The following is a 12,578-nucleotide window of genomic DNA, read 5'->3' as shown; positions in this document are numbered from 1 at the left end:
AATATAATTTTATTATAATTGATATTTTAAAAATATTTCATTATTTCGTTATAGATTTTTTGTTAATTATAGTAGATTTGAATTGTGCTGCCATGTAAGTGATGAGGAATGAGAGAAATTTAATATTAATATTGTTACATTTTATTATATAATTACAATTTAATACTTAACGTAATTGGTCACCCTTCTAAGTACTGACTTTGACACTTGATGCTTAACTTCACAATCGGACCGCCAACGACTCTACGCATGTTGCTATTGAGGATATATATTTATTGTTCTTATTTCGAACCGGTGTTACAATCAATTCGTAATTGAATTCGTTGTAGATTTCGTAATAATGGTAAAAATATATGTTTTTATTGGCAAAATTACTCGTTTCAGTTGCGCTATCGACGTAGTTTAGTTTTATTTATTATTTGGAAGGTATCTTGACTAAAAAAAAAGAAATTTTGATAATAAAAAAAAATGTCGGTGAGCAGGTTTCGTCGGGAATCCATTACATCGTAATGAAAATAATAATTACGTTGTTATGGGGTTTCTGGAAAATTGATCTTTATGTGGAAAATCGATCGTTTCAATGACGGTATCGACGTTGCTATCAAAAGATATTATCGAAAAACGTATATTTTTGCACATAAATGTAGGCTTGCGAAGGGGTGATTCCTCTTAACGGAGTGCGAAATTTGAGAGCGCTCCAACACTAACGATTACCTAAAGTTTACCCTTTCCACCCAACAAAAAATATCGTATGCAATATCAATAATGCGTTGTGATTGGCTTTAATTGTAATATTTTAAACAAAAGAACAAGTACTGCCGTACTGACGTTTTTTGCCTCGAAGTTGCCGGCTATATGTGCACAGAAGCTTACAACGAAAGAAATTGATCGTCTTTGAAAGTAGCAAATAAAGTAGATTCAAACAAATCGTAATTAGTAATAATTACGAAATCTATAACGAATAATATATTTTATTACTCAAACAAATCGTAATTCGTAATCATTACATAATTAGTCAAGTATTACTCGTTATAGATTTCGTATTTTTCGTAATTTTCGTAATTATTACGTAATTTTGCCTATTAAAAATCTATTACGACCATTACGATGATTACGATTCGATTACGATTCGATTATTAGTAATTTAATAGATTAAATTGCGATTAAATCGTTATAGATTTTTAATTTTTGACTATTACGCAATCTATAACGCCAATCTATAACGCCAGTTCTTTCCGTGCATTTACAGAAAATTAGTTTAAAGTAAATTAATCATTTCAAATTCATCAATGTGCGGAATATAATGTCAAATCATTTGTATTGTCAAAGCACCTAGCAGGGTAATAGAAAAAAATAAAGTAGTATTTTAATCGAAGTATGCGAAAATTTCCATACCTTTTTTTTATAATGTCATTGTAAAATTACCATTAAGGCTGCTAATGGTATTATTGGTACCAAAATACTACTCTATTTGACGTGTAAAAACCTCTATTACCCTGCTAGGTGCTTTGGTATTGTCGTTGAAATGTAAATTCATGTCAGGTCTTTTCAGCAAAGGTGAACCTGAAAAGCTGAAATCAGCTTCAGGCAACTTGAGAAGATTTTTCGGAAAATTTACCTCTTTATTTGAACATGAGCTCACGACTTTCAGGTCATATTAGAGAAAAACCAGGTACGGGCAAACGTGAATCAACACAGATCCGACCTGACATGCCCTGAGTACCGAGCTGTATTTATGTAACACAAAGTCAATTTTCATGTTTTTTTACTTAGCACACCATCCGAAAGTACGTTTTCCGATACATTTTCGGTTGTGTCGTCTAACTTCTATGACTGTGATTCATCTATCGTGAATTTTTTGTAAACAAATTACAAAAGTCGATCAGAACCAGAATACCAACTTAATACACAAACGTGAACATATAGCTGAATATTCCAATCCATTCATTAAGTCGTTTGCGCAAAAAACATTTTTTTTATTATATTTTGTAACAACTGGTTACAACGAAAAGACGACCGATCTCATGGTCATCAAAAAGGCATTTATCATCATTCAGAAATTCCAGCAACTGTAGACGATTACGTTGAAAATTTTCGTTAATTTTGTGTTAGAATTTATCAAAGTATATATTCTGTCTTAATGTCTATTTGGAATTGATCGCCACATAATTTACAGTCTGTATCTATGCATATGAAATTTTTGTTGAAAATTTCCTAATGCTCAAAACAAACGAGGCATTGAAAACGTGTTTTGGTCCTAGTTTTCATTGACAGATGCAGCAATCGCGATTTTGAATAGAAAAAGTTCTAACTTCATTTGACAGTTTCGAAAATTTCGTCATGAAAAATAGGACCAAAACACGTTTTCAATGTCTCGTTTGTTTTGAGCATAGAGCAAATGGATGGAGACGTTTTGACTTTAATCCAACGCACTCCAAGCAAAAGTGTTTCGATTGACACCTGACAAATAGAGTACTTTTTTGTATGAAATTTTATCCCCACTCTTTTTACAGTGTAAAATTTTGTATGTAGCACGTAGCACTGTCAAGTTTCAGTACCCTATTTTGAGTACCACTTTTGCTTGAAGTGCGTTGTTTAATCACATGATGACTTTGAAACAGTGTAAACATGTCAAATTCATTGGTACACTGTTGTGACTTACTACCCTATTTTCTTTTATTACTATGGTTGGTGCTTTGATAGGCAGCATAGATGGTAAGATCTAAACTGACTTTTAAAAATTAATACGAGGTTTGTTGGTTTTTATACCATGAATACCCCCGTCTATAATTTAGCAAAGCAACCAATCTGTTTTATCTAAACGATATTGAAGTTCCTGTCAAAACAACACAGAGAACGTTCAACCGATGTTAATCCAACAATAATAAGATAATTCCGTAAACGGTATTTAATAAATAGTTTGTTTGCGATGATCAGTCAGCATGTAGCCATCACAGCACAACCACATTCAAACCGTTCGAATAAAATGCAACAGTCATGCAACAGAAGAGAACGAAAATAGTTTGTGAGTTGATACACACAAAAAAAAACCATCAACAAAGCATATAAACTGGTTGACTAGTTGCAACTCAAATTCGGTGCTCGTGGTGTTCATTCATATGCGCATACGGAATAATCGCGGTGATAACAGCTTCAAATGATTTGAAATGTTTACATGCAGTGCCATTTTGTTTACCTAAAATGTGTGCTGATAAAAAAGTGTTGTGATGCGTAAACAAAACGTGCGTAATATGTGACATAAATATGGTGGATTATATTCTCGTGCATTTGACAGAGCCGATGTGAAACAAAGAACGGTTTTTTAATTGAGTCCCTAATGCGAAACGAGAAACTGTTTATAAAGATTTGAAAAAAGTGCAAGCTAAGTGTTGATATACGCGGAAACGTGATGATTCATGCGGTGAAAGTTTCTTATTTTTAAATTCGATTCGGTGTCCCAATGTGATCTTCATTTGATAATCGATAATCAGGTCGCTCTTATCAGTGAAATAATAAATGAGTTAAAACTGAAGAGGTTTTCTAGCGATAACATGACATAAATCGAGTATGTAAAAGTTGCAGTTTCAAATTTCTTTATTCCGTTTGTTTGTTTACTTACAGCAACGATTCCAATTTATTTTATTGAAAAGAATCGTGCGCAATGTGCGTACGTATACTAGCTAGCTAGAAAGAGTGAATCATTTTGTTTTTATTAATTTTATATTTGATGCCGGTCCAAGGCACTCAAGTCTACGAATTTTGTTAACAATGTTAAATAGGGTTATAACTGTATGGTCTATATGGTATACTCTACTCGGTATATAAAACTGCTCTGCATAATGCACTTTATTGTGTAACAGAACTGTGTGAGAAAAATGTTGTTACGGTCGTTGACTTTCAAATTTCACGTTGTTTTCAACTGGAATTCAGCACGTTTTGTAAACACATGTTGTTCCTTTTTTTACAAATTGTTGTGCGTTGCACTGTTGCACACCTAAATGAATAATGTGCGTAATTCCTTATGTGTCGAAATGTAGAGAAAATGGTATATTGAAGAGTGCGAGTGTGGATCAATCTTCACTCAATGCACTCGCTTGTAGCATGTAGCTATATGAATGATTGTCAGAATCGAACAAGCTAACATGTATAATATGAAGGATATTGGTAAAATTTAGGACAGTTATAGAGCCAATTGGTTTGAAACTACTATCAGTCATCGTACACTAAGTATAAAAACCTCAACACTAAAACCTCTCTTTGACAAGAACACAACCTTTTCCTATAATTTCCCACATTTTTCTGTATTTTCCCTAATTTCCTCAAATTTTTATAATTTTTTTTTTCAAAAATTAGGAAAAAAATATGAAAATTAGGAAAACTAGCAAAATTTCAAAAAAATATAGGAAAATGTATGTCCAAAAACAGTCAATGATCTTTGCTCAAGTATAACCGCACGCAGGTGCTTGTCCCCCAAGAGAAGCTAGCCCACTTATCCTTACTCAAATGGAACTATAGCAAATGTATAGAAAAATCAAATTTCATATCCATTTTCTCCACTTCTTTTTTCTCGAATCATCGAGATAGATAGTAAGTTACGTAGGAAACATTTTTTGTCCAGAGAGTTGATTCCATTTGTTTTGATCAAGAAAGGCAATTGACTGTGGCAACTTGTCTATTAGAGGTCAGCGAATGCCGTTTTTAATTGGAACTCGTAGACAGTCTAGAGGTCTTTTCCCCAGTAGTTTTTCAGCTAACGAAAGTACAACGGCCGCATGATAATCCCTAAAAGTGTTAAGAAATTGACCGAATTATTTCTCAATAAAAACGATTTGCTGCCAGGGCCGGCCTGGCACTACCAAAAAAAAAGTAGGAAAAGGCGCAAAAATGCTCAACAACATAGCAAATTCAATAAAATTCTAAAAGGCGCACTTTTGATTTTCCAAGTATGGCCAGTCTGGTCCTGTAGTGCTGCCATGTGAAGACTGTGAATAAAAAATTTCAAATATTTCTGGTTTTTCAACAGTTTTTCGCTTTATCGATCGTTACATATGTTCTCAGAAGAAGGTTTCAATCTTAGATAGGTCGTATACTCCATCACGGTTGGTTTGAAACGAGATTAAATAGGGACCGCCGACCACCAATAATTTTTTTCCATATTTATAATAAGTGACGGACAAGAACTTCACACAGGAAAAAATTAGCCCAAACCCCTGAGCCGTTTCTGAGAACCAGTGGATGCGACTACCACAAGCAGTCAGGTACAGCCTGAGCACATATTTTAATTGGGATTGGTAGAGGACACAATTCTAAGATATACCGTGTAAAAATTATTTCTTTCGATCATCTGCTCTCGGAGCAACAACAGTTGAAAGTCGAAATTTTCCCATTTTCGAAGAGTAATATATCCCTGACAAAGTGACCGACCCAGCCAGTTAAGATTGATTCTAGACGCGGTTAGTAAGCTCTTTCGAATGACGAAAAAAAAAATTGAAAATATTCTTTTATGTTACATTTTCAGAGAAGTTACTTTTTCCGCTGCCCTCGGTGAAATTCGTCCACTTCTGTTCCTTTCTGGTAGCCTTATTTCAAACTAATTTGTCGCTTATATTGTAGCCTGAATAATTTGCTTTTCAACGATACCAAACATGCCATACTTGATCCACAACAGGTACTGTTGATGATTCAGTTTTCAATCGAAGTCAGTCTACTCGAAAATCTGGAGCCCTCGAAAACGAAATTATTAAATTTAAAGATTTTTTTGAAAAGAAGTGGACTTTAATGACTCTCTGAGTCGGTACCATACATATAATTGAGTAAAAGACATTCAATTGTAATATTATCTTGAAATTTAATAATTTCGTTTTCGAGGGCTTCAGATTTGCGAGTAGTGACTTCGATTGAAAAACTGAATCATCAACAGTACTTGTTGGGGATCAAGTATGGCATGTTTGGTATCGTTGAAAAGCCTATTCTTCAGGCTACAACATAAGCGACAAATTAGTTTGAAATAAGGCTACCAGAAAGGAACAGAAGTGGCCGAATTTCACCGAGGGTAGCGGAAAAAGTAACTTCTCTGAAAATGTAACAAAAAAGAATATTTTCAATTTTTTTTTTCGTCATTCGAAAGAGCTTACTAACCGCGTCTAGAATCAATCTTAACTGGCTGGGTCGGTCACTTTGTCAGGGATATATTACTCTTCGAAAATGGTGAAATTTTGACTTTCAACAGTTATTGCTCCGAGAGCAAATGACCGAAAGCAATAATTTTTACACAGTATATCTTAGAATTTTTCCCTCTACCGATCCCAATTAAAATATGTGCTCAGGCTGTACCTGACTGCTTGTGGTAGTCGCATCCACTGGTTCTCAGAAACGGCTCAGGGGTTTGGGCTAATTTTTTCCTGTGTGAAGTTCTTGTCCATCACTTATTATAAATATGAAAAAAAAATATTGGTGGTCGGCCGTCCCTATTTAATCTCGTTTCAAACCAACCGTGCCATAGGTGTTACAAAAAAGACAAAAAACCATCGCAATTCCTGGACGCAATTCTCAACTTTCCGTGACACCTTTTTAATGGGATTCTCTCGCACTAGTGCGTGAAAAACGTTTTTCTTAAGCTGAAATGAAACTGAACCCGCAGTACTAAAACCTGGTCAAGAGATCGTTTCAATGTGAGAAAAGTGGGGAACAGGGAAAGGGATTGTGTCTTGACATTCCGAAAGGTGGTATCTACAACATGTCGTGTGATGGGAAATTTACCACACATGATCTTGCCATTGTTAACCTCCGCACTGTGTCAGATTGATAATCAGACATTTAATCCGACAAAATACCTTCGTATTACACTTGGTGGATAAAGAACTATTTTGTCGTTTTTCGATGTTTTGCAAAAAATCTGACATTGTCAATTAGTTTCCACTCCTCCTATATGTTTGTTCAAGGAAGACCGAAAAAAACAGCACCGTACTCTATAACGAAAAAGAAACAAAAACTTTTTTGTTTTGTTTTTATAAAAGCGGCATCTGATGCACTTATTTATGATTCATTGCACGTGTTCAACTGTTCGTTTCATAAGTTTTTCGTCTCTCCACATAATGTACATACAACTATACATGCTTCGTTGTACAAAAACTTTATTTTTCTTTTCCTTCATCTCGACAATTTATTCGTTCTTTACCATTTCAATTTTCGATTTATTACCCGATATAATGCACAATATGCTGCGCTCTGTGTGCTCTGCTTCTGTGTGTATAAATATTGTAATACAACAAACTGGTATACATTCCGGAATGCTTGAATGAAAAATTGTTTTGTGTGCATTTTCCGATTTCCGTGATCATCTTATTAATGTTTTGTTTATCTGTGGACCGAAAAATGTTAAATAATGAGATGCACGGTAGCAACGTTTTGTTCAATTTTGATGAACAATTCAGTCCGGCGTTAAATCCGCATTAAAGTCTTAATTCGCAATCTGTAAACACTGCGAACTGCGAAAACCGTGTTTTCATTTGGAGAGCGATGGGATATTCACTGTACGTTCTACCCTCATATTTAAACAAAAAATTAATAATTTCGTTCAAAAACAGCAGCTTGAGCATTTTATGCTACAATAACCGAAATTTAGATAAATATCTTTCCGAAAAATGATTAACTTTAATTCATTCGTTGTACATTTTAACCCGGCTAGTCTTATTCACAAAACATCTTCATAATAATCCTCAATTATGTTTAATTAAAGCAACATAAAATGTTTGTCGTTCTTTTTTCTGGGTTTATGATAAAATTTATATGAAATTATGATGGCTTACGGTGGTCATACATTTCATACCATAATGTATAACACACACACCGTAGGGTGCACCCAAATATGTCTCGCCTCAATTAACAGTTAAACTTGTCTACAAATATCACATTTTTTCAATCTGATATAAATTGATTAAATTTTTATTTAAACTTTCAATTCTGAGTAATGAGTAAAGTTATGATGGTTGACCATCACAATATAGTCTTCGAATCGAAAAGTACACTTTCGGTTATATTTGGCGCCGATAGTTCTGCTTGCTGCTTAATGATTATGTCGACCGCTGTATAATGCAATTGTCTCAAACGATTATACCAGGCATGGAAATAATGCGAATGCCGTATCGTGGTAATCTTGTTACTGGGAAAATATTTTATTGCTTGCCCCATGCGAAAATTGATTCTTACATATCAATTTGGCCCCTGCGAAAATGGTCGATTACATGAGGGATATTTGCGTGACACTTTCGTCAGGGAATCTCTATTTTCGCAGGGTGCTCGAGTCATTCATGTAAAATCAGTTTTCGTGGGGTGCAGCCATATGAAGGCGAATGCGTCATCTGAAATATTTTATGCTCTCTAACATGAAAACGGGAATAATTATTGATGTTTTGTGTTTTTGGACAATTATTTTGCAGTGGCGAGAGTTCAGTGTGGCAAAAGAATTTCAATTCTTAAAAAGAAAAATCACAAAACTGAAAGCGTCAGCCATATTTGTTCTAGCAATAATTTCAATGTTTGTTATGAACACACATGGCGAGCACTTTTAGTTGCGTATTTTTCACTTCAATTCGAAAACACTTCACACATTGATTAATTTTAGACACAATTCATTTCACTTCACTGCAAAAATTTTCGTCTAAATAACAAAAACAACGAAATCATTGCTTAGAATGTATTATCATGGAACGGAATAACAATTCAATGACAATATGGCACCTGCTATGGTGTGATCACTTCGATCACTTTCGGTACGGAAAATATTGGTATTGGTACAGCAGTACCAATACTGCTGTACCAATACCAATATTTTCGGGATATTTTTATGAAGAAGTATGAGCCGATTTCGGATGTGTACTGGTTTTATAGTGCCGAAAAAAATTCTATTTGTTTTGTTGATTTTGTCTACGGAGATAGTTGTATTTAAATCAGCTTTTGTTGCTATTTATAGAAATTGATATGTAAGAATCAATTTTCGCATGGGCAAGCAATAAAATAGAATACAGTGCACCCTGCTGCAATGATTCATTACATGGTGGAACAATTTTGAAACTCGCAACTCACGCGTGTATGTTTAAGCGCCTCGATTTGAAAACTGTTATTTTGACGCGGGTAGTTACATACCTCGCCTTCGGCTCGGATATGCAAACTCTACCCTTGTCAAAATAACAGTTTTCAAACCTTGGCGCTTAAACACACACTTGTGAGTTGCTCGTATCTCAAAATTGTTCCCCCATGTAATGAATCATTTTCGCAGGGTGCACTGTAACCTACTATTAGCAAAAAATTTGGTTACCGAGAAATAGAGCCTTCAGCGGGACCGGGAAATGAATGGAAGAAATAGTTATTTTCACAACACAGGCGTGAAAATAGTCATTTTCATGCCTTTGTCGTGGAAATTGATGTGTTGATATCCGAATAAAAGTAGGAAATTTCATTTTCTCAGATGACATGTTGCACTCGCTACGCTTTGGGCACAAACAACATCCTCGAAACGTAATTTCCAACGTTTTTTCTTAGGTTAACAAATGCTTCTGTTTAACGAGAGGAGAAAATAGAAAATTCCAACGAAGTGAGTGCGATTTCAATGTTCCTTCAGTAGTGCGATATCGATGTTGTTTCAGTGTTCTTTACTATATGGTGCACTGTCGTTTGTTTATTTTCAATTCACTTTACCATTTTTGAAAACATAAACGAAGTGACAGTTCAAGTAAGAAAAGTTCTATTTTCTCCCCACGGGAGAGAAAGTGCTGCAATTTTCTCCCTACAAATGTCATTCGACCAATCATTAACGAATCGCTTTCTCATGTCTTATTGAGGGAAGAAAATAAGGTAAATCCCACCTTGTACATATAAAGAAATTATTTTCATGCCCGTGATATACCCTGTGCCGAGTTCGTTAGTACCTACAATTTATCTAAACACATTTAACCCCCCAACACGCATTATCTCTGTATGTTTTTCGATATGGAAAAAGGGCAGCAAAGAGCGAAGAAACAATTTGTCATTGTTATTGTGAATATTGTGGCGGTGGTTTTGTTGTACGCTTGGTTTTTTTGTAGCGTAAAAGGGACTCATTTATGGCGAGAAATTTAATTGGTGAAAATAACTCTTTTTTTACAGAAAATGTTTTCTAACTAAATTTTACAAAAATCGAGGTAACAGCTTAACGCTTAATTGTTTATGTGTTTTGTATGCCGGCAATATTGACACTGTTCATTTAATGTTACCGAAAGAACACGTCAAGCTTATCGAGTGAATTTTGTGAAAATATTTTCCAGTTTTGTGATATCAAATACCGAATCGAAATATTCGACGCGTTTTATGAGTTGTGTTTATCGTGTTCCGTTATCAGGAATTGTTATATTCAAATGTGGAATAATAATAAAAGCGACAACAATTTAACTGCCGATGATGATGGTGTCGTTATCAGGTACGTGATTTATTACATAATTTCTTGGTCAAAACGATTTTTTGTTTCGATTTTCTGTTTCTGTTTTTATTACTAAATAAATATTGACTGCGGTTACATTCCCGTCAAACTAGCAAATCATTCCTTCATCGTCTATCATGTCCACTGTAGGCTAATTGCTGCGAATAATTTTTCTTCTCATCGTTAACATCACGTCTCTTCCGCTTACCGGATACAACACCGAGTTGTAATAACATCGGATTGGCGACTAAAATCGCTGCAATTCCTAGCAGTGCAGCTCCAGCCAATGGCATCAAATGTGCTTTGGATATATGCTGAAAATACCAAATATCCTTTTCAGTCTCGTATGCATACGAATGAAAGACAAATGTTACTCACCTTTCCGCCGATATTAATGCCATCGTATCCTCCAACTCCGTACACTCCGTCGCCGTATCCACCGCTTGTACCCCAATCTAATCCATTTGCGTTTTCATGAATATCGTATCCACTGCCGTACCCACTGCCATAGCCATAACGTGGATAATCTACAACTTGTGGCGGTCCGTACGATCCCCTTGGATTATCGTAGCCATATCCGCTTGATCCACTATAGTAATTGCTGCCGCTATTGCCGTAGTGTCCTGTGAAAAAATGATTTATTTTCATTCAGTTTCCTGTTTCGCTTTTTCGCCTTTTGTATCTCATCATCCCATTTGTATTTTAAATATTTTGCATAATATGACACTCTGTTACAGAATGGAGAATGAACTCGACCATATTCTGAATTTTTCACATATTTTCACTAAAATATCAAAAACATTCACGAGTTCCATAGACGGCAAACATACCAACGCTAATTCTATCTCTGTTCCCGTATCCTGTTGCTGGCGTATATCGATTATTTCCATACGTTGCCGATCCATATGTAGTTACAAATCCACCACCGTCACGATGTTCAACGGGATCAGGTCGATTTAATCCATACCTGTCTCGGTTCCTATCTCTATCCAATTCAGCACTACTCATTGGTCCTCTGGAATTTTCACAATTTATTATTTTCTATATTTATCGACGTCGGCCATCCGGTGGCGTATATTTTGTGTGTGTGTGTGTAACATGTTTTCCATGGGTGTGTGCAGGGGCAATGTATTTATGGTGTTTTTATTTTCTGTTTGGGTGCATTTGGTGGGTGGGCGGTTTTTGTCGGGATGGAAAAAAAAAGAATCTCTGGCTTGGACACATATTGTGTTATATACAGCATGATATGTAGCACTGCTGCCCATGTCCGAATGGTATGAGGAAATAATAACATCATAAATTGATTATTTTTAGGGGTGATTTTTGGCACAAATTGTTGTCCTTTGTTACATTTGGTAGGTATACAAAAAAAGTGTGTTTTGTTTAAGGGGTTGCATAGGTGTTTATGATATATGGTTTACTGATGTGTAAGTAACAGCCTTTGTTTGTTTTTCCTCTGATTTGAAGCTGAATAAGTGGAGGAACTAGTCTATTTTATCACTATATCAGCAATCGTCTTACTTGTAATACTCTGGTAATGGATCGTTAAATAATCTCGATTCACCACTTTTAAGGTCTTTATTCGGTTGTATAGTAACCGGGGATATTTCATTATTCACCGTAAGGGCTGCACTTGTCGGATTCGCCCTTGTTATTGCGTTCACAACATTGTTATTTACCGTCACACACAAGACCACAAACACTAAACTTTTAAGAGCCATTTCGACCGAACTGTCTGTAATCCAACACAATATTCGTCTTTGATTTTGTAAAAATGTTGTAAAAAATATCGCTAACAAACGAATGAAATCATTCCGTGCTTGTTTTCTGTTCGACTTAACATTTGTTAATAGAAAAAATCTTCAGACTGATTTCACTTTTATAAAATTTCAATTTCCAATTATTCTGATGATGTTGGATTATAAAATAATGTCAGCGCTTGTGTGTTATTCTTCAAAATCATTATGTGTGAACATCACATATTGTGGCAATTTAATTGAAAATTACGGTTGGGTTTGGATGGTAAAGCCTTGAGGTTTTTTTTTGTCTGGTTAGTTTTTTCTTTGCTGAAAAGCTGAATAATGAAGAGCCACTGAAACGTTCAAAGTCACACATTGTCACGAAA

General features: G+C 35.1%; 2 protein-coding genes across 3 annotated transcripts in view; one reads left to right on the top strand and one right to left on the bottom strand.

The window, feature by feature from the left end:
* Window positions 1–3,068: 3,068 nt before the first annotated feature.
* Window positions 3,069–12,578, top strand: part of LOC119074555 (protein sprint) — a 167,043-nt gene continuing 157,533 nt past the window's right edge. Inside the window, exons 1-2 of one of the 2 annotated variants that reach the window (XM_037180745.1) lie at window positions 3,069–3,565; window positions 10,302–10,453. In XM_037180745.1, the coding sequence (XP_037036640.1) occupies window positions 10,392–10,453 (62 nt within the window). In that variant the 5' untranslated portion in view covers window positions 3,069–3,565; window positions 10,302–10,391. Of the gene's footprint in view, window positions 3,566–10,143; window positions 10,454–12,578 lie in introns of both variants that reach the window. The other variant, XM_037180744.1, reaches the window with a different exon arrangement.
* On the bottom strand, window positions 10,506–12,283 carry LOC119074660. The gene is made up of 4 exons (XM_037180941.1): window positions 11,975–12,283; window positions 11,284–11,468; window positions 10,832–11,076; window positions 10,506–10,767 (listed from the first exon to the last, which is right to left on the bottom strand). Exons 1-4 carry the CDS (start codon window positions 12,172–12,174, stop codon window positions 10,579–10,581), a joined length of 819 nt encoding a protein of 272 aa, XP_037036836.1. The 5' UTR covers window positions 12,175–12,283; the 3' UTR covers window positions 10,506–10,578.

Source organism: Bradysia coprophila, unplaced genomic scaffold, assembly GCF_014529535.1.
Source record: "Bradysia coprophila strain Holo2 unplaced genomic scaffold, BU_Bcop_v1 contig_151, whole genome shotgun sequence".
Taxonomy (NCBI): domain Eukaryota; kingdom Metazoa; phylum Arthropoda; class Insecta; order Diptera; family Sciaridae; genus Bradysia; species Bradysia coprophila.
Note: the sequence above shows the minus strand (reverse complement) of the source record. Positions and strands in the feature narration are given on the sequence as shown.